This window comes from Tetrahymena thermophila (genome assembly GCF_000189635.1).
Source record: "Tetrahymena thermophila SB210 genomic scaffold scf_8254590, whole genome shotgun sequence".
NCBI classification, from domain to species: domain Eukaryota; phylum Ciliophora; class Oligohymenophorea; order Hymenostomatida; family Tetrahymenidae; genus Tetrahymena; species Tetrahymena thermophila.
The window spans coordinates 437,373-462,870 of NW_002476361.1; the positions used below are offsets into that span (position 1 = coordinate 437,373).

General features: G+C 22.8%; 3 protein-coding genes across 3 annotated transcripts; 1 reads left to right on the plus strand and 2 right to left on the minus strand. All coding sequences in view use genetic code 6, as the record gives it.

Annotated features, from left to right (window-relative positions):
- Positions 1-72: 72 nt before the first annotated feature.
- Positions 73-11,010, minus strand: TTHERM_00253468 (transmembrane protein, putative; the record flags this gene model as incomplete). Its single annotated transcript, XM_001471363.2, has 18 exons — positions 73-208; positions 270-446; positions 504-714; positions 766-2,090; positions 2,150-2,642; positions 2,693-3,084; positions 3,184-5,411; positions 5,707-6,395; positions 6,448-6,731; positions 6,785-6,841; positions 6,897-7,018; positions 7,070-7,180; positions 7,234-7,746; positions 7,804-8,295; positions 8,346-8,740; positions 9,313-9,335; positions 9,389-10,185; positions 10,537-11,010. The coding sequence occupies 18 exons, from the start codon at positions 11,008-11,010 to the stop codon at positions 73-75; spliced, it is 8,919 nt and encodes a 2,972-aa protein (XP_001471413.2).
- A 2,621-nt stretch (positions 11,011-13,631) lies between these two features.
- TTHERM_000253467 (hypothetical protein) lies at positions 13,632-14,505 on the plus strand (the record flags this gene model as incomplete). Its single annotated transcript, XM_012798391.1, has 4 exons — positions 13,632-13,746; positions 13,804-13,828; positions 13,934-14,158; positions 14,355-14,505. The coding sequence occupies 4 exons, from the start codon at positions 13,632-13,634 to the stop codon at positions 14,503-14,505; spliced, it is 516 nt and encodes a 171-aa protein (XP_012653845.1).
- A 443-nt stretch (positions 14,506-14,948) lies between these two features.
- Positions 14,949-24,971, minus strand: TTHERM_000253468 (transmembrane protein, putative; the record flags this gene model as incomplete). Its single annotated transcript, XM_012798392.1, has 14 exons — positions 14,949-15,514; positions 15,569-15,960; positions 16,059-17,415; positions 17,931-18,285; positions 19,229-19,917; positions 19,971-20,254; positions 20,424-20,545; positions 20,603-20,713; positions 20,897-21,409; positions 21,467-21,958; positions 22,014-22,478; positions 23,181-23,304; positions 23,358-24,154; positions 24,495-24,971. 14 exons carry the CDS (start codon positions 24,969-24,971, stop codon positions 14,949-14,951), a joined length of 6,744 nt encoding a protein of 2,247 aa, XP_012653846.1.
- Between the last annotated feature and the right edge of the window lie 527 nt (positions 24,972-25,498).

Here is a 25,498-nt window from a genome sequence, read left to right on the forward strand (position 1 = left end):
CATTTAAAATTTATTCATTTACGTCTTAAAAACTTAAAACAAACAAAATACTTTTGATCTAAACATAAAAAATCATTAATTGATAACACTTTTAAAATCTAAATAAAATTTTTATTTTTTAAATTAGCTAGATCTTCTATTTTAGTTATAAGTAGGACTATTATCTTTTAAAGGAGTATTTTCTAGTATAAAGTCATCATTTCTATTCCTTATAAACAAATGAAAATTTTAAAAACTAAAATTTTATATTAATAAAAAAATAATATTACTCAATAGAATAAGTTTTTATTAAAGAATTATAACTAATCTCAGCAAATATATTAGATCTTTAAGACGGAGATAAATTTAAGTTAGATCCACTATTTTTCCTTATACGATTTTAGAGTTTTTATATTTCAATTATTTTAAGCTCTCCTTTTAAAAACATATTTTTAAGCTTTCTCCAACTATTTTTACAAAAGATTAGATAAATGTTTGTTGAAAATTAGTTATTAATTAAATACTTATTAAAAGCTGCAAAAGGATTATAGTTTTGTTTATAAATCAAATTATACAAGATCCAATAATTTTTAAAAAAATATGATTTAACCCACTCTCTATCTTTTATTACTTTACTTTTTAAGTATGTTATTAAATAATTCAAGCATTTCCATTTCAGAATTAAATAGTAGTTTCTTTTCACTAAAACTTCAAAAAAGTTTATTGCTAAGGAACCTTAAATTAAAAATAAGTCAATAAAATTTACTAAAATAATGAAAAAAATACCAAATAAAATAATCATAGTTGCAATTAGAAGCGCTGAAGCTATTTAGGTTAAAACAACCATATTAGAATTTAATTATATAAATAGCGATAACCAAAAGATAAGCAAAGTTTATATTGAAGATTTGAGCTCCAAAATATTTATTTTATTATCTTAGTAAGGAGAAAAGTAAGTCAATAATGCACAGTAAACAAGCTAGACAAATATAATTGAGATAAGTTGATTAACAGGCTAAGAAGCAAAATAAGTAGCTAATAGTAATTCTATAAATTTGTATTCTGTTTTTAAAAGCTCCCACCACCACCTATTTTTCTTATATCCTTAGAAGAAATACCCATATCTCCTTATAACATTTGTAGAGGTGTTATCAAAAAGTTTAGAGCTGTTTTTACATAAAATGTACAACATTACTAAAGGATATATGATAGTCACCAGTATCAAAACAGGTAAAATTAAAAAGATTATGTAGAAAATATGCTCTTAAGTGTAGCACTATTAATCCATTTAGCTTTTCATGTAATACTAATTATCAAATTTTTGACAAAAAATTACTTAAAGAGCTGCTTAGTAAACGTTTTATGAAGCAAGGTAAGTAAAAACAATTAAAGTGCTTATAAGCATATTTACATTGTTATATTTTATTTCCAAATAGTAGGCTTCTTTTGGATTTATATTATTTAAAATATATATGATTAATTTCATCATAATGTAGATAAGTATCAAAAATATTAGAGGGAGAACGATAGAAATGTAAATAAACCTCAAATATTAAATTGGAATTTAAGTATGTATTGAGCTTAGACTACAATCTAGTGAATATAAAAAGACAAGTACAGGTTATGAAGCTACTTATGGGAAAGTGAATAAGAAAGAGAATAAATCAGGGAAACTAACTTATAGATTTTCTTTTAAAGATGTAATGATGTAAAATTAATTGATAAATATTTTTGATATGACAGATGATTAAAGAATAAATTAAGAAACTCCAAATTAAATAACATTAATCGAAGAAAGAATTCTAATTTAGCACATTTTACAGTTATTACTTTAGGATTCGATGATTAAAAATCCCAAATAAAGCAAAACTGATAAAAAGACTAAAATTTGCTTGTATGCGTTATCCTTTATTTAATCACACCTAATGCATTAAATACCTTAGCTACCTACCTAACTTGATCCGTACTATAGTCCCCAAATTTTCCCATAATTATCACATGATGAGCATAAAGCTCCTACATACCCTTCTGAACAATATCCTTTTGATTCATTACCATTACAATTATTAGAATTACAAAAAAATATTTAATCAGATTGATTGCTCACTCTCCTAAAATTCAAAATATATTTATTAATTCTAAAATAAAAATTAATTAATTAATAATTTACCAGTAATTTTATTTTAAGACTATTTAATTGAGAAAGCATGAATTGGTTTGAGAAGTATCACAACTTTTGCACTCAATCTTCTTTCCTATTTTGGGCTCCTCTAGAGAATACGTACCATTTAAACATTAAGTGCACTCGTAGAGCTAGCATCCATCACATGTTGAGGTATAGTACTCTCCAACATAGCACTCTCTAAATTATATATTAATTTAAATATCTGTAATATTACTAAATTAATTTGATCCTTAAAGTGATTTCATTCCATTTAGCTGCAGTTATATTAAACCCCTTTTTGTTGGAATTCCTGTTATTTTAAAATTGTTCATTAAGCATCCAATCTTGTTTTTGCCATGATAAGCATAATCTACAAGTGTTGCTCCATCTATTTTTATAGTTTCTTCTTCTAATGAGGTACTTATTTGATTTATTTGCACCCTGCAATTATATTAACTAATTTCTTAAATCAGTTTCTGGCTTAGAGATTATGTTAAGGCTTAAATTTTTATAAATATAATTAAACTAAGATTTATAAAAATTTTTTACTCTGGTCTTGTAGATTAATTTATTAGACAAGATTCTTGAATTCATCTAAAAATTAGACTGAGAAATCAAAACTACTCATTCCACTTCTAAAATTACTTAGTGTAACATTAGGATAGTAATCAATATTAACTTTGAAGTCTTTACTTGGTAATATTGAAGCATATTATGGATAGCTAGCAATTGAATTTCCAAAAATGATAGCTGTATTCTGTTAACAATGATTTTGGCTAAATGTTTTACAAGAATCTTTTGAGGCATTAGAGTTTTAAATTAAAAAGAGAGGTTTTAGATTTAAGTATCTTATGGCTCCACCTATTCCAGCAGTGTTGTTTACAAACTAAGTTTAGTTTATAGACAAATCAGTATTATCAAGTAAAATAGCACCTCCGCTCCTATTTATTATTTAATTTGTAATTTTAATTAATTCTAAATAAAATAAAAAAAACTAATAAAAAAATGAAATAAGAGAATTTATTAGTTAAACATAATACCCATAAGCTTTGCTATTTTAAATTAAAGATTGGGTTATAAAAGAACTATTTCCACCAGATGATGTTAGATACATACACCCTCCATCATTAAAAGCTATACAATCCTATAGATTTAAATTTGATAATGTAAATTATCCTATATTACTAGCATATAAAAAGCCTCCATCTTCATTAGAAGTTGATTTTGATGAATTTACAGAATTTAATTCTATGCTTCCTTTTTATATGTATATGCTTCCACCTAGATCAGATGAGCAGTTTGTAAATTAGCTTTACCTTAGGCTAAGAGTAGATTAAATTGAATATATAGATCCTCCTTAGTTTTAACTTATATCATTTTTAAACGAAACTTATTCTATTTATAAATCACTTTAAGATAAATATATTGAACCTCCTAAAAAGGATTAGTTAGATTCAAACTCAGATGAAGTCAAGGACACTTATGAGTTTGAAAGTATGTTTATCACAGAGGTTTAGAATAATTTATTGTTAGATATATTTTCTTTCAAAGATGAATTAGATATTAATACTTTAGATGAAAGTAGTAAAACACCTTAAGCAGCTTAGTTATTCCAAACTATTAAGTTCTAAAAATAACCTAATTAGGTATTTAGGACAACAAATAAATTTTAAAACCCTTAATTTTACATAAAAGTAGCATTTGTGCAATTCATATAATTAGCTTTTAAATTCAAAATTTAATTAGATTAATTTAAATCAGTATTATTATTGATATCAGCTTTTGAAATTATCTATTAGAGGCTATTTATTTATACAATGCTGTATTTTGAATATAAGCTGTACTAATTATTAGATATATTTAATGTCCAAATTGCTATATTATCTTCAAGTAATTACTAATTCAAAGCTACTTTTGCTACCACTTAACTAATACTACTGTTATATGAAAGTAGCATAATTTCTTTATTGTTAGTAAACTTGATATTACTTAACGATAAATTAGAGACAACATAGCTTTTAATTATAGGTATAGGAGTACCTGAATTTTAATTTATATTGACTCTATCAAATGAGACATTATTATAATTTGAAATGAAAATGGCTGAAGTACTTGTTGTATCTTCTCTAAAGAGAAATTCTGATTACTGGATTTACAAATCTTAAAATCTAATTATGCTTTTGATATTATTAACATCATTTTAAAAGTAAAAAAGATTGATCTAACTGAAATTAGACTATGATACGTTGATTTGATTAAAAAGCATATTATTCACCTATTAGAAATTGAAAATTGTTACTATATTTTATGCTGATTATGTCATATTTAAAATCTATAGCTAATCAAACACCACACTTTCTATGTAATTAAAATTGAAAGAAAATAATTTTTCATTACCTAATTAGACATTATTTAGTTGAAATTAAGTTAAATTTTGAATATTAAACAGCAGGTAATCTTTTTGAGAAGAAGCAGGCTCTATGTACAAATTATTTAATGAAATTAAGTTATAACCTGAAAAAGAAAAAAATATTTCCTCGTTAACAATTATTTTTTGTTGAACTGTTTTTGTCTGATCAGCAACAATGTTAACTTAGGTAATTTAAGAAAATTGAAAAGAAGGAAAAGGTAGCAAAATGGTTTCCTAATCTATAATAACATTAAATTTTATACTTTAAATATTAAAGTATGCTTAAATTTGTTAGTAAACGCTTTATACGGAAAGTACCACTTCGCCAAATTATGCTGATGACAGTGATTATTAGCATGATTTTTCTCCAAAAATAGGTAACTAAACTTGTGAAATTGTATCCTAAGAATACAAAATTAACTAAACATAAATATTGTCTGCTGAGCTAAAAGTATTGTAAGAAGCTATGCTCCCTAAGACAATTCCATTTAATTAAAAATTACCTAATTAATTCACTTTTTAATTAGCGTAATCTATTTAATAAATAAAAATTGTCTTGAAGTATGCATCTATGAAGTAATCTTTGTTTATGAAGACAATCTAATTGCAATCAGGAGTATAAACAAAATCAGTAATATTCAGATTTGATATATACCTGCCTGTAGCTACATTTTTTAAAGAAGAAAGTTAATTAATTTAGTAGTTTCCTATGCAACTTTAAATAATTAGGTCAAAATCTTAACTGATATCTAACTTGTATGAGTAACCAATACAGGGGCTAGGGATAATACTAAACTAAGTGAAATTATTAGAATTGTATAAACTTAAAGAGAAATCCAGTATTCTTTTGATAAATATCTATTTTATAATCAATTTAAAATAAAAAATTTTTAAGTTAAAATTTCTTCACAAAAGTTGTATAGCATTTTAAAAAGTATTTTCTTAAATTTTATTTTGTAAAATTAGAAAAAACTTAATAAGGTATTAAGGTTTATAATATTGAAATATTTTTTACTTTTTACTTTTTCTTAAATGTTTCAAAAATACCACAAATTGATACAAATAACTTATTCTTTTATATGACATATTAATGAAAGGCAGTATATTGTTATTTGAAAAGTATAACTTAAAATAAATAAATTAATTTGATTACTTAGTTATTGTACTATAGCATAACGTGAGCATGAGAACTTAAACCAGGTAAAGGTAATTATTGTTAGTTAAGTATTTTCAACTTTTACGAGAGTAACATTTATCCAATTTATCCATCAAAAGAAGAAGCTATGATCATGTAATTTTAATTCAATCTTAAAAAACAATAATTAGCAATAGCTTATGTTAACATTTAAGAATACAACTATTGCTAAAATATATTTTAATTATTGTCAAGAGTAAAAAATATAACTTCTCCTTAAGATGTAGTTATAAAAAAGGTATTGATCTCTAATATAGATTGTAACTATATAACAGCAGAGCTTTACTATAGTTGAATTGTCTAACTTTAAACAAAACTATTAACATTCAGAATAGTCAAAACATTAGCTTGAGAACATATAAAATAGTTATCAAGTTGTGTACTTCTCAAGCACTTTAAAGATTAGGCATATATGATATCAAATGTATTAATATTAAAGAATATTATTTAATCTCTAGTTATCAAAGCACAAACTTTATCTTGTCCCTACAAAATAGTAAACATACTCTAAGACTCATATATGGGAGCCTAACTGTTTACAAAAAATCCATATCTAAGAGATTGATTTTAGTAATCCCAAATTTATACAATGTTCCTGTGTTAATGGAATATTATTCCTTGCTTTGTGCTTAAAGTAGACATTACACCTTTTTAAAGTTGAAAAAAAATAAATTAAATGGTCAATTAATGAATATAAACCTGTATTTCTGAATGAGACTGAGTAGGCATTAGATTAAAGAAATTCAATTAAGTTGTAGTAAGAGATAGTTTGTGCTGGTTAACTTACAAATAAAAATAAATTATGAGTTTTATCTAAATAGACATTATTTATCTTTTAGGATGTGACTTATATTGTTTACTACAAAACTAGTGAAGGATATGATATCATATATATGTAACCATTAAAATCTGCAACTAAAAGATATCCATTGTCTTTGTCTAGAAAACCATCGTTAAGTTAATATGGGAGAATCAGTTAGTTTCTATAAAAAGATAAATTAAATCAAATTAAAAAATAAATTATTTATATTTATACAAAAGGACAGGAGTTGGAATGATTTAGTAGTTATATGTTTTTACTTTGTTATCCTAACTATTATTAAAGTTTATCATTAATTTATATTTAATTAAATAAAAAATTAGAATACCTTATTGTTGTTATAATCATTTATTGCTCATCTATTATTAGTTGGTTAATCCAACTTTTAGCACAGTGCCTATATGCTAATTGTGTACATTTGTAATCATAAAGCCTAAAATCACCATTTTGCTAAATTTAAAAGTAGTTTAAATTAGTAAAAATATAAAATTGTTCATTTACATCCCAAGTAACTTAATACTGATTTGTGTAATCAAAATTACTATAGATTCCGACAACTTAGCATTTATATTTCAATGTATAATAATCAAAAGTGCTTGACCACCAAGCTAACTATTAAAAATAAAAATAAATTTAATTAATCTTAAAATATTAAATTTTCCTACTCCCATTATAGTGATAATTCCTAAATTTTAGTTGAAGGATATACTAGAAATAGCACTTGGATTTGCATTTATCAAAGACTATATAAGTGTAAAATTGTTGTTTAAATCCCAAACAACTACAGTCCCAGGAGATATACAAGAAGAAAACAATCTATTCATTTTAACATCATGATAAAATTTGTTAATTTTATTACATTAAGTTAAATTGTGGTCCATTATTCCTATTTATTAGTAATTATCCAGCCTGTAGACATAAACAATATTTACTGTTGAATTTAAATATCCAAGAAATATCCAGTTTTGGGAAGGAAGAGAGTATATGATATAAGGTGATAAATTTAGGTTGCTGTTAAAATTTGGAAGGTACTGTTATGTTAAGTGATTGAATATTTTTACTTTATTTGTTAAAGTAAAACTCAAACCACTTTTGATGTCAATAAAATAACTATTGATAGCTACATTTTCTTAAACCTAATTTATCAATCCTAGATTTGTCATCCTTCTTGTGAAAATCTAATATTTATAAAATATATAAATGAAATAGTAATTGTGTTTAGTATTAGGCTATACTTTTAGGTTAGACTTTATTACTAAGGAGTTGGAACTACTATCTAATTGTTCAAAGTCATTAAAAAACTGGTTATTGAAAATTGAGAGAATAGTATTTGTAATGTAATTGTAGTAAATAACTTATCCATTTTGGTATGATACAACTACTAAATTATATTGAGGAAATATATCCATCATTTGCAAAGCATTATTATTAAGTTGTAATAGATAGAGAACCTTGGCTTATACAATATTTATAACCTCTATTTTATAGTTAGCTAAAATGATAATCAAAAGAGCTCTAGGTCCATCATATTTGTACATAAGAACAGATTAATCAACAAAATCCAATATGTTTTCTTGCATAGTTTGATAGTTTTTAAGAAATAGCTGATTTCCTCTATTTAAAATAATTATCTATTATTCTTATACTAAAGTTATTGAGCTACTCGTCCCTGTATAATAACTTATTGAATTCGTCAAACTTAACTTATTACTATTATATGTGTATATCTTTTAAAATTAATATTTTTTATTTGTTTGCTTAATAAAAAGCAATTTACTTAAATAACCTATTATGAAATAGCAACTAATTAATTGATTGAGCTGATGAAATAGTATTAAGAAATAGTAGCATTGGAACCTTAAAAACTGACAGGTTAATTTGAGCTTCCACTTGAATAGAAATAGTTAAATAAATATAATTTACTATTAACTTGCAGCAATATTTACTAACTAATCTCAATTAATTTTACAGGCCCATTAATTCTACCATTGATAACTAAAATTCCTTTAAATATCAAAGAGTGGTCAAGGTCTTTATTAAATTTATATATCATATAAGAAGTTGATTCTAATATGAAACCTACCATATATCCGTTTGTCTTATCTTGATAAAGATTAAAAGTTTAGCTATCGCTACTAGTAAAAGGATTACTAATTCTATCAATTAGCGTTCCTTAAATATAGTCAAATACAAATATTTGATTTAAACCTCCACTAGTAGTAAAATAAGAAAATTAGACCATCTAAATTATTTTTGTTAAAATAACATTGATTAAATTGGAAGTAAGCAATAGAAAGATTGCATATTAATTTTTGTTATCTAAATATTTTATGAAATTAATCTAAAATTATATTGGCATGAAATTTAATTTTATTTTTAGAAAATGATTTATTTTTCATTAAAATTCTAAACTAAAATTAAGAGCGGACTAGTTATTTTTTAAAATAATCTGTATTTTTATTTTATCTAAATTGTAAATTTGAGACACTTTTCTAAACTTAGTATATTTTTTTAATTTTGTTTTGAATTATCATTAAAAAAATAAAATTAATAAGAAATTAAATATATATATCAGTTGCTTATAATTTTTAAAATTTAGAAATTATGATGGTTAGAAAAGTAAAGAAATTTCATTTTACCTTATTTAATTATCTATCAATGAAAAAAGTGGAGTTTGCATTCGTATAATTGATCATATTATCTTCTATGTTATCAAAAATAGACCAATATATAATAAATTTTACCTGATAAATCTATCCTGATTATTCTAATTTAATATTATTAAAATAAAGTAATTACAATTTAAAGATAAATAAATACCTATTCAAATTAGAATCAATCTCAATTTTAGTAACTACATCATAAGATGTTTTTTAGCTTGTAAAGACGTTTGTAACATATTGGTATTTAGAAGTGAGTAAATCGAAGTTAGCTACAGAGTACTACTAATTCAATATTACTTTATTTTAAAGAACAAAAGCTTGGATAAGGTAGACTCCAAAGTTTTAACTTTTAAAAAGCAAAGGCTTTTATTGTGACATAGAATAAGCAAAAACATATTAATTGGATACTACTGCAATTTCATCATTTTAATTGATTGATCCAAATGTAAAACTAATAGAAGAATTAACACTTGTTTAATTTGCGTCTTTTTAATCACACTAAATTTGTTGAAAATTAGGTTGATATACTTTCTGATTTGACTGAGTATTCCAAACTTAGAATAAGTTAGAATTTCCGATGATTACTAATTAATCTTCTTGTTTATTCACTAAAATCTATGTTGAAATTTAAGGGAGTGTTTGCGAGAATTAGAGAGTAGAGTTTATGTAAGAAACAGCATAGCTCTATCCAGATATTTGTGCGTAAGAAATAGCAATTGTATTCTAAGTTGGGAATATTGACTGTAAACTAGAAAAAGAATTGAGCTAAAATAATTAAACAAATTTCTAAGTTTAAATATCATAAGAAAATATGACTCCCTAAGTATTCGCAAGTAAAAATCTTCTATTTAGCTTATCATTAACACATTAAGCTAAACTATTTCCAGAAGCCAATTAAAGAGCTTACACGTTAGAGCTTGCATCGTTTGGAGAAGAAAAATCAACAACAAATAACTTTTTAATTATCAAAATGAGTTAATAATTAATGAAAGGATGAGCAGTAAATATACCGTTTAAAATAAGATTAATATTATTTAATTATAAAAGAAAAATATGTATGGTAGAGTTTTAGAATAACATTTAAATAAAAAAAAAGAGAACCTTTAGAAATAGGTATACATTAACTCTGGGGGTTTAAAGAAGAAAAAAACATTAGATTTCTAGAAATATATCTGCATAATTTTATTAATCTTAAAGAGAAAAGGAAGTAATATTGATTAATGATTGATTTATTGGTTGATTAATTGATCTTTATTTAGTTAATTAAACAATTTTGAAGCTAATAAAAATCAAAAAGAAATTTACTGATTATGTGTCCCATGTTATAACTAGCATTTCTTGTGAATTTAAGCAAGAGTTAGGTTTTACAGCAATATTCAGAGGAATTTAAATTACTTATTATCTAGATCCATTTCCAGAATTCCATGAAATAACTCTTCCGTTTGCATCTAGAGTATTTATTATGGAAACCTTAAGCTATGGTCTATCATCTTTATCCATTTGATAGAGTGTCACACTCTCAGACTATCCCATCAATTAGTATTATTTATTTTTCTGAATGTTAAATATTCCTACATTAAATGGCTGATAGGCAATCGCTGCTATGTCTTCTACTTAATTTTAGGGATTAGATTTCAGAAGAATGATTTTCTAGATTATGTTCACATTAATATCACTAGATCCTATTTGCCAGAAAGGACATCCAATGCATTTTACTGTTACAACATATAAAAGTAAAATAAAAAGCGCTTTGATAAATAAGAAGTTAATTCTACTCATTATATTATTTTGTTTTCAATTATTTAATTTAAATTTAATAATATAAATTGATTATTATTTAAAAAAATTGTTCATTTTATTAAGCCTTTATGTATCAAGATTTTATTGAGTCATATTTTTGTTATTTTTTCTTCGATTTCCCATACATACTCACATAAATAGGCTTTTTTTTTAAAAAGTAAATACCTTTATTAACTATTTTTAAATAACAATAAATTACTGATATTCATATTAATTAAAAAAATTGCTACTTTGAACTACTTTGTTCCATAATTTACTTTAATTTCTCAGTAGAATCTTTATATATGAGCTGCTATTCAAAAAAGCTTAAATATAAATATATATATTTACCATTTATTTTTAAATATTTTAAAGTGTTTATTAAAAAAATTAAAATTTAAAAATATTTGTAAAAAATTACAAAGTATTATTTTTAATTCCAAAAATTAAATTTTTTTTTTTAAAAATGAATAAGCAAATGATAACATAATAAAATTTCTAATTTATTTAAATATAATACAATCATCTTTTCAACAATTTAAGCCTAACAAAATATTTTTTAATAATTTTCTAATTAAAATATTTTTTTTAAAAAGTTCTACTACTATTAAAATAGTTATTAATTTAATTAGTTTTTGTTTTGAATACCTTACAATTTTAATGAATCTTTCTTTATCTTTCAAATAAGAAAAAACTAAATTTTGCTTATAGATCGATTTTAAGAGTAATTGTTTCTAAAATCTAAATAAATAAATACTACTTTGAAAGTTTTAGATAGAGAGTACACAAAAATATTAAAAAGAGAAAAAAATTAAGAAGTGGAGTTAAATTTTTGTATTATTAAAGCATATTGGATTGTTTAAAATAATTTAGAAAATCAATAATTTATGTATGATTAAAAAAAAGTATTTTGTAAATTCTTTATAATCCAGTAATATTTATTTAATTTAGCAAAAATTTATTGATATAAAAATAAAATATCATATTGGCTCATTAATAATAATGTTTATCGGCTAAATAAAGTTAGAGATTAATTAATTTTGACGAAAATGCTTGAATGATTTTCCTAATTTTGAAAATAAGAATTATTTATTTAGCTCTTATTTAAATTCCTCAATTGAAAATTGTAATTAATAAGAAGATTATATAATTAAAAATTTGGTATATGTATTGCAATTTTTTTTTTCTAGAAAAATCTTTGATTTTTCTTTTTATTTAGTATAATTTTACACAGTTTAATTTTGATTAAAGCAGGTGATTTAGAAAAACTGTTAATTGAAAAATAATTTTAAAGTTGAAAATATTTAAAAATTCAATTATTTAGAATAAAGTTAATTATTATATGTCTTGAAATTTAATTTACTTTAATTAGTAATTTAAAGGTTAATAAAATTGATGATATTTATTAAATACAGTAAATCATATAAGTGAAATATTTTTGATTTAAATAATTAATAATTTATTATAAATTACATTATAAATAAAACAAAATAATCAATTTATAATGCCGTGAAACCCCATTTATGAAGATGAGGGGAATTGGCGAGAAGTAGCTTTTTTCAAAAAATAAGAGTTAAATTAGTACAAAAAAAGGTTTTCTAACAATCAGTTTTAAAAATCTATTTTTTTTAAATAAAATTACGAAGCGATGTTAATTTCATCTTTGATAATAGCTTCTTGATTATTTTGGCATATATTAAATTAATTTAACTTATATAATTTGATTTATTCAAATCAAAGAATTTATTTTAAATTTTATCAAAATATCATAAAAAATGTAAAAAAAGTTAAAATTCATAAATTGTCAGCTTTTTTAAATAAATATATATTTTTTGAATGAAATGAATAAACAGTTTTTTAATATAATTTTAAATTTATTGATTTAAATCATAACAAACTTAAAACAAATAAAAAATAATTTTGATCTAAACAAAAAAAGTCATAAATTGACATTTTTTTTCAAATCTAGATAAAATTTGTATTTATAAAATTAGCTGGATCCTCTATCCTAGCTTAAAGTAGGAATATTATCTTTTAAAAGAGTATCTTCAAGTATAAAGTCATGATTTTTATTAATACTAAATAAATAAAATTTTAATATTTTTAAATTTTAAATTATTAAAAAAAACAAACAAAATTACCCAATAGAGTTTGTTTTTATCAAAGAATTCTAACTATTCTCACCAAAAATATTTGATTTTTAAGACGGAGATACATTTAAGTTAGATACACTTTGTTTGCTTATACGGTTTTAGAGTTTTTATATCTCAATTATTTTAAGCTCTCCTTTTAAAAAGATACTTCTAAGCTTTCTCCAACTATTTTTACAAAAAATTAGATTAATGTTTATTGAAAATTAGATAATTGAATACTTATTAAAAGTTGCAAAAGGATTATAGTTTTTTTTATAAATTATATTATATAAGATCCAATAATTTTTAAAAACATATTTTTTAACCCACTCTCTATCTTTTATTACTTTAGTTTTTAAGAATGTTATTAAATAGGTTAAGCATTTTAATCTGAGAATTATGTAATAGTTTCTTTTGACTAAAACTTCAAAAAAGTTTATTGCTAATGAACCTTAATTTAAAAATAAATCAATAAAATTTACTAAAATAATGAAAAAAATACCAAATAAAATAATCATTGTTGTAACTAAAAAAGCTGAAGCTATTTAGGTTAAAGCAACCATATTAGAATTTAATTATATAAATAGCGATAACCAAAAGATAAGTAAAGTTTATATTGAAGATTTGAGCTCCAAAATATTTATTTTATTATCTTAATAAGGAGAAAAGTAAGTCAATAATGCACAGTAAATAAGCTATACAAATATGATTGAGATAAGCTGATTAATAGGCTAAGAAGCAAAATAAGTAGCTAATAGTAATTCTATAAATTTGTATTCTGTTTTTAAAAGCTCCCACCACCACCTATTTTTCTTATATCCTTAGAAGAAATAACCATATCTCCTTATAACATTTGTAGAGGTGTTATCAAAGAGTTTAGAGCTGTTTTTACATAAAATGTATAACATGACCAAAGGATATATCACAGTCACTAGTATCAAAATAGGTAAAACTAAAAAGATTATGTAGTAAATATGCTCTTAAGTGTAGCACTATTAATCCATTTAGCTTTTCATGTAATACTAATTATCAAATTTTTGGCAAAAAATTATCTAAAGAGCTGCTTAGTAAATGTTTTATGAAGTAAGGTAAGTAAAAACAATTAAAGTGCTTATAAGCATATTTACATTATTATATTTTATTTCCGAATAGTAGGCTTCTTTTGGCTTTACATAATTTAGAATATATATGATTAATTTCATCATAATGTAGATAAGAATCAAAAATATTAGAGGGAGAACAATTGAAACATAAATAAACCTCAAATATTAAATCGGAATTTAAGTATGCATTGAGCTTAGACTACAATCTAGTGAATATAAAAAGACAAGTACAGGTTATGAAGCTACTTCTGGGAAAGTGAATAAGAAAGAAAATAAATCAGGGAAACTAACTTATAGATTTTCTTTTAAGGATGTAATGATGTAAAATTAATTGATAAATATTTTTGATATGACAGATGATTAAAGAATAAATTAAGAAACTCCAAATTAAATAACATTAATCGAAGAAAGAATTCTAATTTAGCACATTTTACAGTTGTTATTTTAGGATTCAACAATTAAAAATCCCAAATAAAATAAAACTGATAAAAGAACCAAAATTTACTTATATGCGTTATCCTTTATTTAATCACACCTAATACATTAAATACCTTAGCTACCTACTTAACTTTATCCATACTATAGTCCCCAAATTTTTCCATAATTATCACATGATGAGCACAAAGCTCCAACATACCCTTCTGAACAATATCCTTTTGATTCATTACCATTACAATTATTAGAATTACAAAAAAATATTTAATCAGATTGATTGCTCACTCTCCTAAAATTCAAAATAGATTTATTAATTTTAAAATAATAATTAATTAATTTACCAGTAATTTTATTTTAAGACTATCTAATTGAGAAAGCAAGAATTGGTTTGAGAAGTATCACAAGTATTGCACTCAATTTTCTTTCCTATTTTAGGCTACTCTAGAGAATATGTACCATTTAAACATTAAGTGCACTCATAAAGCTAGCATCCATCACATGTTGAGGTATAGTACTCTCCAACTTAGCACTCTCTAAATTATACATTAATTTAAATATCTGTAATATTACTAAATTAATTTGATCCATAAAGTGATTTCATTCCATTTAGTTGTAGTGACATTAAACCACTTTTTGTTGGAATTCCAGCTATTTTAAAATTGTTCATTAAGCATCCAATTTTGTTTTTGCCATGATAAGCATAATCTACTAGTGTTGCTCCATCTATTTTTATAGTTTCTTCTTCTAATGAGGTACTTATTTGATTTATTTGCACCCTGCAATTATATTAGCTAATTTCTTAAATTAGTTTCTGGCTTAGTGATTATGTTAAACCTTAAATTTTTAAAAAATTAATTGATTAAACTAAGATTTATAAAAATTTTTTACTCTGGTCTTGTAGATTAATTTATTAGACAAGATTCTTGAATTCATCTAAAAATTAGACTGAGAAATCAAAACTACTCATTCCACTTCTAAAATTACTTAGTGTAACATTAGGATAGTGATCAATATTAACTTTGAAGTCATTACTTGGCAATATTGAAGCGTATTGTGGATAGCTGGCAATTGAATTTCCAAAAATGATAGCTTTATTCTATTAACAATGATTTTGGTTAAATGTTTTACAAGAATCTTTTGAGGCATTAGAGTTTTAAATTAAAAAGAGAGGTTTTAGATTTAAGTATCTTATGGCTCCACCTATTCCAGCGGTATTGTTTACAAACTAAGTTTAGTTTATAGACAAATCAGTATTATCAAGTAAAATACCTCCTCCGCTCCTATATATTATTTAATTTGTAATATGAGTTAATTTTAAATAAAATAAAAAAACTAATCAAAAAATAAAATATATGAATTTATTAGTTAAAATTAATACCCAAAAGCTTTGCTATTTTAAATTAAAGACTGGGCAATAAAAGAACTATTTCCACCAGATGATGTTAGATATATACACCCTCCATCATTGAAAGCTATACAATCCTATAGATTTAAATTTGATAATGTAAATTATCCTATATTACTAGCATATAAAAAGCCTCCATCTTCATTAGAAGTTGATTTTGAAGAATTTACAGAATTTAATTCTATGCTTCCTTTTTATATGTATATGCTTCCACCTAGATCAGATGAGCAGTTTGTAAATTAGCTTTACCTTAGGCTAAGAGTAGATTAAATTGAATATATAGATCCTCCTTAGTTTTAACTTATATCATTTTTAAATGAAACTTATTCTATTTATAAATCACTTTAAGATACATATATTGAACCCCCTAAAAAGGATTAATTAGATTCAAACTCTGTTGAAGACAAGGACACTTATGAGTTTGAAAGTATGTTTATCACAGAGGTTTAGAATAATTTATTGTTAGATATATTTTCTTTCAAATACGAATTAGATATTAATACTTTAGATGAAAGTAGTAAAATACTTTAAGCAGCTTAGTTATTCCAAACTACTAAGCTCTAAAAATTACCTAATTAGGTATTTAGGACAACAAATAAATTTTAAAATCCTTAATTTTGTATAAAAGTAGCATCTGTGCAATTCAGATAATAAGCTTTTAAATTCAAAATTTAATTAGATGAATTTAAATCAATATTGTTATTGATATCAGCTTTAGAAATTTTCTATTTGAGGCTATATATTTATACAATGCTGTATTTTGAAAATAAGCTGTATTAGTTACTAGATATATTTAATGTCCAAATTGCTATATTATCTTCAAGTAATTGCTAATTTAAAGCTACTTTTGCTACCACTTAACTTATGCTACTGTTATATGAAAATAGCATAATTTCTTTATTGTTAGTAAACTTGATATTACTTAACGATAAATTAGAGACAACATAGCTTTTAATTATAGGTATAGGAGTACCTGAATTTTAATTTATATTGACTCTATCAAATGAGACATTATTATAATTTGAAATAAAAATGGCTGAAGTACTTGTTGTATCTTCTCTAAAGAGAAATTCTGATTACTGGATTTACAAATCCTAAAATCTAATTAAGCTTTTGTTATTATTAACATCATTTTAAAAGAAAAAAAGATTGATCTAACTGAAATTAGACTATGATACGTTGATTTGATTAAAAAGCATATTATTCACCTACTAGAAATTGAAAATTGTTACTATATTTTATGCTGATTATGTCATATTTAAAATCTATAGCTAATCAAAGACCACACTTTCTATGTAATTAAAATTGAAAGAAAATAATTTTTCATTACCTAATTAGACATTATTTAGTTGAAATTAAGTTAAATTTTGAATATTAAACAGCAGGTAATCTTTTTGAGAAGAAGCAGGCTCTATGTACAAATTATTTAATGAAATTAAGTTATAACCTGAAAAAGAAAAAAATATTTCCTCATTAACAATTATTTTTTGTTTAGTAGTTTTAGTCTGATCAGCAACTATGCTAATTTAAGTAATTGCAGAAAATTAAAAAGAAGGAAAAGGTAGTAAAATAGTTTCCTAATCTATAATAACATTAAATTGTATACTTTGAATTTAAAAGTATGTTTATATTTGTTAGTAAACGCTTTATACAGAAAGTACCACTTCGCCGAATTATGAGATGAGAGTGATTATTAGCATGATTTTTCTCCAAAAATAGGTAACTAGACTTAGGAAATTGTATCCTGAGAATATAAAATTAACTAGACATAAATATTGTCTGCTGAGCTAAAAGTATTGTAAGAAGCTATGCTCCCTAAGACAATTCCATTTAATTAAAAATTACCTAATTATTTTATTATTTAATTAGCATAATCTATTTAGTAAATAAAAATTGTGGTGAAGTAAGCATCAATGAAGTAATCTTTGTTTATGAAGACAATCTAATTGCAATCAGGAGTATAAACATAATCTGTAATATTCAAATTTGCAATATACCTGCCAGTAGCTACATTTTTTAAAGAAGAAAGTTAATTAATTTAGTAATTTCCTATGCAACTTTAAATAATTAAGTCAAAATCTTGATTGATATCTAATTTGTATGAGTATCCAATACAGGGGCTAGGGAGAGTACTAAACTAAGTGAAATCGTTAGAGTTGTATAAACTTAAGGAGAAATCGAGTATTCTTTTGATAAATATCTATTTTATAATCAATTTAAAATAAACAACTTTTAAATAAAAATTTCTACACAAAAGTAGAATTTCATTTTAAAAAGTTTTTATTTAAAATTTTATTTTGAAATATTAGTAATAAACTTATAATACCATTAAGGCATATAAAATTGGGTAAAATAAACAATATCAACTTATATTTTATTAATAGTTGTTTATTTATTAAAAGAAATATTTTATTATTATTTTTTTTTTGATAAGAAAAGTTAAAAATAAATAAAAATATTTTTCAATTTTTATATTTTTTTTAAACAATTATAATAAAAATAAATAAAATTTTCTGATGCAAAAATACTTGTAATATCTGTTATTATTTAAATTTTGAAACTTAATCTTTATTTTAACTTTCAGTTCATAATATTAAATCAAATTTTTATAAACTTAATTTTATAAATCAAGAATATGTTTATCTATATATTGTAAAGATAATAAATATAATTTATTTTTGATAGAGAATCAATAAATTTTAATTTTATTTTCTTCAACTAATAATTCTTAAAAAAAAATTTTTAAATTTAGTTATTGATGATTATAGTAATTCATAATTTGACTTATCAAAATTTTTTAATCATAATTTGCTTTTAAACTAAAAATTAAAATCGTTCTTTTGAAATTTTTTTATAAATATTTTGTATAAAAAGAATAATTAAATATTGATTGCATTTATAATTCCCTTTTTTAAAAATTACTAATGTAATTATTAAATTAGGTAATGAATTGCATATCACATTTTCTGCTTAGTTATGAATTTTTTTATGTGTTTAAGACCATAAAGTAGGTAAAACATTTCTTATTTAAGGCCAAAAATACCAAAAATTGGTATATATAACTTAATTTTTTTATATGAGAAATAGATGGAATGTCTCATTTTTTTAAAAGTATATTAAAAAAAATAAATTAATTTGATTACTTAGTTATTGTATTATAGCATAACATGAGCATGAGAACTTAAACCAGGTAAAGGTAATTATTATTAGCTTAGTATATTCAATTTTTATGAGAGTACCATTTATCCAATTTATCCATCAAAAGAAGAAGCTATGATCATGTAATTTTAATTCAATCTAATAAAATAATAATTAGCAATAGCTTATGTTAGTAGTTATGAATACAACTATTGCTAAAATATGTTTTGATTATTGTCAAGAGTAAAAAATATAATCTCTCCTTAAGATGTAGTTACAAAAAAGGTATTAATCTCTAATATAGATTGTAACTATATAACAGCAGAGCTTTACTATAGTTGAATAATCTAACTTTAAGCAAAACTATTAACATTCAGGATAGTCAAAACATTAACTTGAGAACATATAAAATAGTTATTAAGTTATGTACTCCTCAAACACTTTAAAGATTAGACGTATATGATATCAAATGTATTTATATTAAAGAATATGATTTGATCTCTAGTTATAAAAGCACTAACATTATCTTGACCCTATAAAATTGCAAACCTACTCTAGGCTTCATATAAGGGAAGCTAATCGTTTACAAAAAATCCATATCTAAGAGATTGATTTTAGTAATCCCAAATTTATACAATGTTTGTGTGTTAATGGAATATAATTCCTTGCTTTGTGCTTAAAGTAGACATTACACCTTTTTTAAGATTGAAAAAAAATAAAATTAATGGTCTATTAGTGCATATATACCTGTATTTCTGAATGAGACTGAGTAGGCATTAGATTAAAGAAATTCAATTAAGTTGTAGTAAGATATAGTTTATGCAGGTTAACTTACAAATAAAAATAAATTATGAATTTTATCTAAATAGACATTATTTATCTTTTAGGATGTGACTTAAATTGTTTACTACAAAACTAGTGAAGGATATGATATCATATATATGTAACCATTAAAATCTGCAACTAAAAGATATCCATTGTCTTTGTCTAGAAAACCATCGTTAAGTTAATATGGGAGAATCAATTAGTTTCTATAAAAAGACAAATTTAATCAAAATAAAAATTAACTTTTTATAATAAATTATACAAAAGAACAGGAGTTGGCAGGATTTGGTAGTTAAATGTTTTTACTTTGTTATCCTAACTGTTATTAAAGTTTATCATTAATTTATATTTTATTAAATCAAAAAATTAGAGTACCTTATTGTTGTTATGATCATTTATTGCTCATCTATTATTAGTTGATTAATCCAACTTTTTGCACAGTGCCTATATGCTAATTGTGTACATTTGTAATCATAAAGCCTAAAATCACCGTTTTGCTAAATTTAAAAGTAGTTTAAATTAGTATTTATATATATATATAATTGTTCATTTACATCCCAAGTAACTTAATACTTATTTGTGTAATCAAAATTACTATAGATTCCAACAACTTAGCATTTATAGTTCAATGTATAATAATCAAAAGTGCTTGACCACCAAGCTAACTATTAAAAATAAAAATAAATTTAATTAATCTTATAATACTCTAAATCCTCATATATTAAGACTTTTTTAATTAAGGCGGATTTTTAAGAAATTTTCTGAGTGAGGCCAAGAAAGTATAGGTCAAAAGTGTATAGGGGGGGGGGCCTTAATATATGAGGATTTAGAGTATTTAATTTTCCTACTCCCATTATAGTGATAATTCCTAAATTTTAGTTGAATGATATACTAGAAATAGCACTTGGATTTGCATTTATCAAAGACTATATAAGAGTAAAATTATTATTTAAATCCCAAACAACCACAGTTCCAGGTGTTTTACAAGAAGAAAACAACCTATTCATTTTAACATCATGATAAAATTTGTTAATTGTATTACATTAAGTTTAATTGTGGTCCATTATTCCTATCTATTGGTAATTATCAAGTCTATAAACATAAACAAGATTTACTGTTGAATTTGAATATCCAAGAAATAGCCAGTTTTGGGAAGGAATTGAGTATATAATATAAGGTGAATATTTTATATTGCTGTTAAAATTTGGAAGGTATTGTTATGTTAAGTGATTGAAGATTTTTACTTAATTCGTTAAAGTAAAACTCAAACCACTTTTGACGTCAATAAAGTAACTATTGATAGCTATTTTTTCTTAAATCTAATTTATCAATCCTAGGTTTGTCATCCTTCTTGTGAAAATCTAATTTTTATAAATTAAAAAAATAAAATAGTAATTTTGTTTAGTATTAGAATATACTTTTAGGTTAGACTTTATTACTAAGGAGTTGGACCTGTTATCTATTTGTTCCAAATTATTAAAAAACTGGTTATTGAAAATTGAGAGAATATTATTTGTAATGTAGTTGTAGTAAATAACTTATCCGTTTTAGTATGATACAACTACTAAATTATATTGAGGAAATATATCCATCATTTACAAAGCATTATTATTAAGTTGTAAAAGATAGAGAACTTTGGCTTATGCAATATTTATAACCTCTATTTTAAAATTTGCTAAAATGATAATCAAAAGGGCTCTAGGTCCATCATATGTGTACATAAGAACAGATTAATCAACAAAATCCAATATATTTTCTTGCATTGTTTGATAGTTTTTAAGAAATAGCTGATTTCCTCTGTTTAAAATAATTATCTATTATTCTTATACTAAAGATATTGAGCTACTACTCCCTGTATAATAACTTATTGAATTCGTCAAACTTAACTTATTACTATTATATGTGTATATCTTTTAAAATTAAAATTAAAATTTTTTATTCATTTTATTAATAAAAACAATTTACTTAAATAGCCTATTATTAAATAGTAACTAGTTAACTTGTTGAGCTGATGAAAAAGTATTAAGAAATAGTTGCATCAGAACCTTAAAAACTGACAGGTTAATTAGAACTTCCACTTGAATAGAAATAGTTAAACAAATACAATTTTCCATTAATTTATACCAAAATTTACTAACTACTCTCAAGTAATATTATAGGTCCATTAATCTTACTATTGTTAACTAAGACTCCTTTAAAAACCAAAGAGTGGTCATAGTTTTTATTGAATTTATAGATCATATAAGAGGTTGATTCTAATATGAAACCTACCATATATCCGTTTGTCTTATCTTGATAAAGCATATAAGTTTGGCTATCACTACTAGTAAAAGGATTACTAATTCTATCAATTAACATTCCTTATATATAGTCAAATACAAGTATTTGATTTAAACCTCCGTTGGCAGTATAGTAAGCAAATTAAACCATCTAAATTATTTTTAATAAAATAGCATTTATTAAATTGTAAGTAAGATATTGAAGGATTTTTTATTAATTATTTTAGTCTAAAAATTTTAAAATTAATTAAAAATAAAATGATTTAAAAATCATAAAATCAATTCATGAATAAGGTTTGTACTTATCGCCTATTTGAGCATGCATAAAATGCTCATTCATATACAGTTTTTAATTAAATATGCTACCATTAAATTTCTAAAATTATATAAAAATGGTGCAAAGTTCTTTTTCTTTAAAAAATATTTGAAAAAGTATTGAAGTTTTTAAATTATATTATTCATTTGCAAATTGAAAATAAATAGCGATTTTGTATCTAAATATAGTACAAAAGTAAATAAATTCTAAAATAAACGAATTTCTTTCAAATATATTAAACTTTTCTTTTGATTTTTTTTTTTAAATAAAAATAATTTAAGGTAAAAGTTTTATTAAAAAAAATATTTTTAAAATTCTAAATTAAAATTATGAGTAAACTATTAGTTGCTTTTTAAAATAATCTGCATTTTTATTTTATCTAAATCGTTAGAGAAATTTTTATAAACTTAAATATAAATATTTTTTGAAGTTTGTGTGAGTACTTATTAAAGAAATTAATAAAGAATATACTTTATTAGAGTTTTTTATTTAATTAAGAATATAGAAATGATGGGAAATAAAGAAATTTCATATTACCTTATTTAATTATCTATCTATGAAGAAAGTGGAGTTAGTTTGTATATAAAAGATCAAATTATCCTCTATGTTATCAAAAATAGACCAGTATTAAATTTTGCCTGATAAATCTATCCTGATTATTCTAATTAAATATTATTAAAATAATGTAATTAAAATTTAAGGATAAATAAATACCTATTCAAATTAGAATCTATCTCAATTTTAGTTACTACATCATAAGATGACTTATAGCTTGGAAAGACGTTTGTAACATATAGGTATTTAGAAGTGAGTAAATTAAAATTAGCCACAGAGTACTACTAATTTAAAATTATGTTATTTTAAAGAACAAAAGCTTGGATAAGATACACTCCAAAGTTTTAACTTTTAAAAAGCAAAGGTTTTTATTGTGACATAGAATAAGCAAATACATATTTATTAGATACTACTGCAATTTCATCATTTTAATTGATTGATCCAAATGTAAAGCTAATAGACGAATCAACACTTGTTTAATTTGCGTCTTTTTAATCACACTTAATTTGTTGAAAATTAGGTTGATATACTTTCTGATTTAACTTAATGCTCCAAACTTAGAATAAGTTAGAATTTCCAATGATTACTACTTGATCCTCTTATTTATTCACTAAAATCTATGTTGAAATTTAAGGGAGAGTTTGCGAGAATTGGAGAGTAGAGTTTATGTAAGAAACAGCATAGCTCTATCCAGATATTTGTGCGTAAGAAATAGCAATAGTATTCTAAGTTGGGAATATTGACTGTAAACTAGAAAAAGAATTGAGCTAAAATAGTTAAACAAATTTCCTTGTTTAAATGTCATATGAAAATATGACTCCCTAAGTATTCGCAAGTAAAAATCTTCTATTTAGCTTATCATTAACGCATTAAGCTAAACTATTTCCTGAAACCAATTAAAGAGCTTAAACATTAGAGCTTATATTGTTTGGAGAAGAAAAATCAACAACAAATAGCTTTTTAATTATTAAAATAAGTTTCTAAAAATGAATTAATGAGAAATAAATAAACTATACTATTAAATAAAATCAAAACTCATTTAGCAATAAAAAATATTTATGTATGGTAGAGTTTTAGAATAAAGTTTAAATAAAAGGAAAAAGATGATTTAAAAAAATTTTTACTTGTGGGTAAATTGACCAAAAACATTAGATTTCTAAAAATAAATTGAATATTTTTATTAATCTTAAAGAGAAATTAATATTGATTAAAGATTGATTTATTGGATGATTTATTCATCTCTATTTGATTAATTAGATCATTATGAAAGTAAATAAAAGTCAAAAGGAAATTTACTGATTATGTATCCCATGTTACAACTAGCGTTTCTTGTGAATTTAAGCAAGAATTAGGTTTTACAGCAATATTTAGAGGAATTTAAATCACTTATTATCTAGATCCATTTCCAGAATTCCACGAAATAACTCTTCCATTTGCATCTAGAGTATTTATTACTGAAACCTTAAGCTATGGTCTATCATCTTTATCCATTTAATAGAGTGTCACACTCTCAGACTATCCCATCAATTAGTATTACTTATTTTTCTGAATATTAAATATTCCTACATTAAATGGCTGGTAAGCAATCGCTGCTATGTCTTCTACTTAATTTTAGGGATTAGATTTTAGAAGAATGATTTTCTAGATTATGTTCATATTAATATCGCTAGATCCAATTTGCCAGAAAGGACATCCAATACATTTTACTGAGACAACATACAAAAGTAAAATCAAAAATTTTTTGATTAATAAGAAGTTGTTAATACTACTCATTATATTATTTTGTTTTTCAATTATTTAATTCAAATTTAATTATCAGATAATTGTTATTTAAAAAAATTTGCTCATTTTATTGAGGGTACTAATTAATACCAAGAGTTTATTGAATCATATTTTTGTTATTTTTACATCGATTTGCCGTACCTTCTATTTCAAATAAACTTTATTTTTAAAAAGTAATACTTTTGTTAACTACTTTTATTGATTGATAACATCTTTAATATATGAAGTTATTTAAAAATGCTTTAAAAAAAAATATATATATATTTATATATTTGGCTTATATTTTAAATATTTTAAAGTGTTTATTAAAAAATAAAAAATTAAAAAATATTTGTAAAATCTTAATAGTATTTTTTATATAATCCAAAAATAAAAATTTTATAATTTTTCATATAATCAAAGGATAATATAATAAAATACCTAATTTATTTAAATAGGATAAAATCAACTTTTCAATTTGTTAAACCTTAAAAAAATATTTTTATGATTATCAAAGTAAAATACTTTTTTAAAGGCAA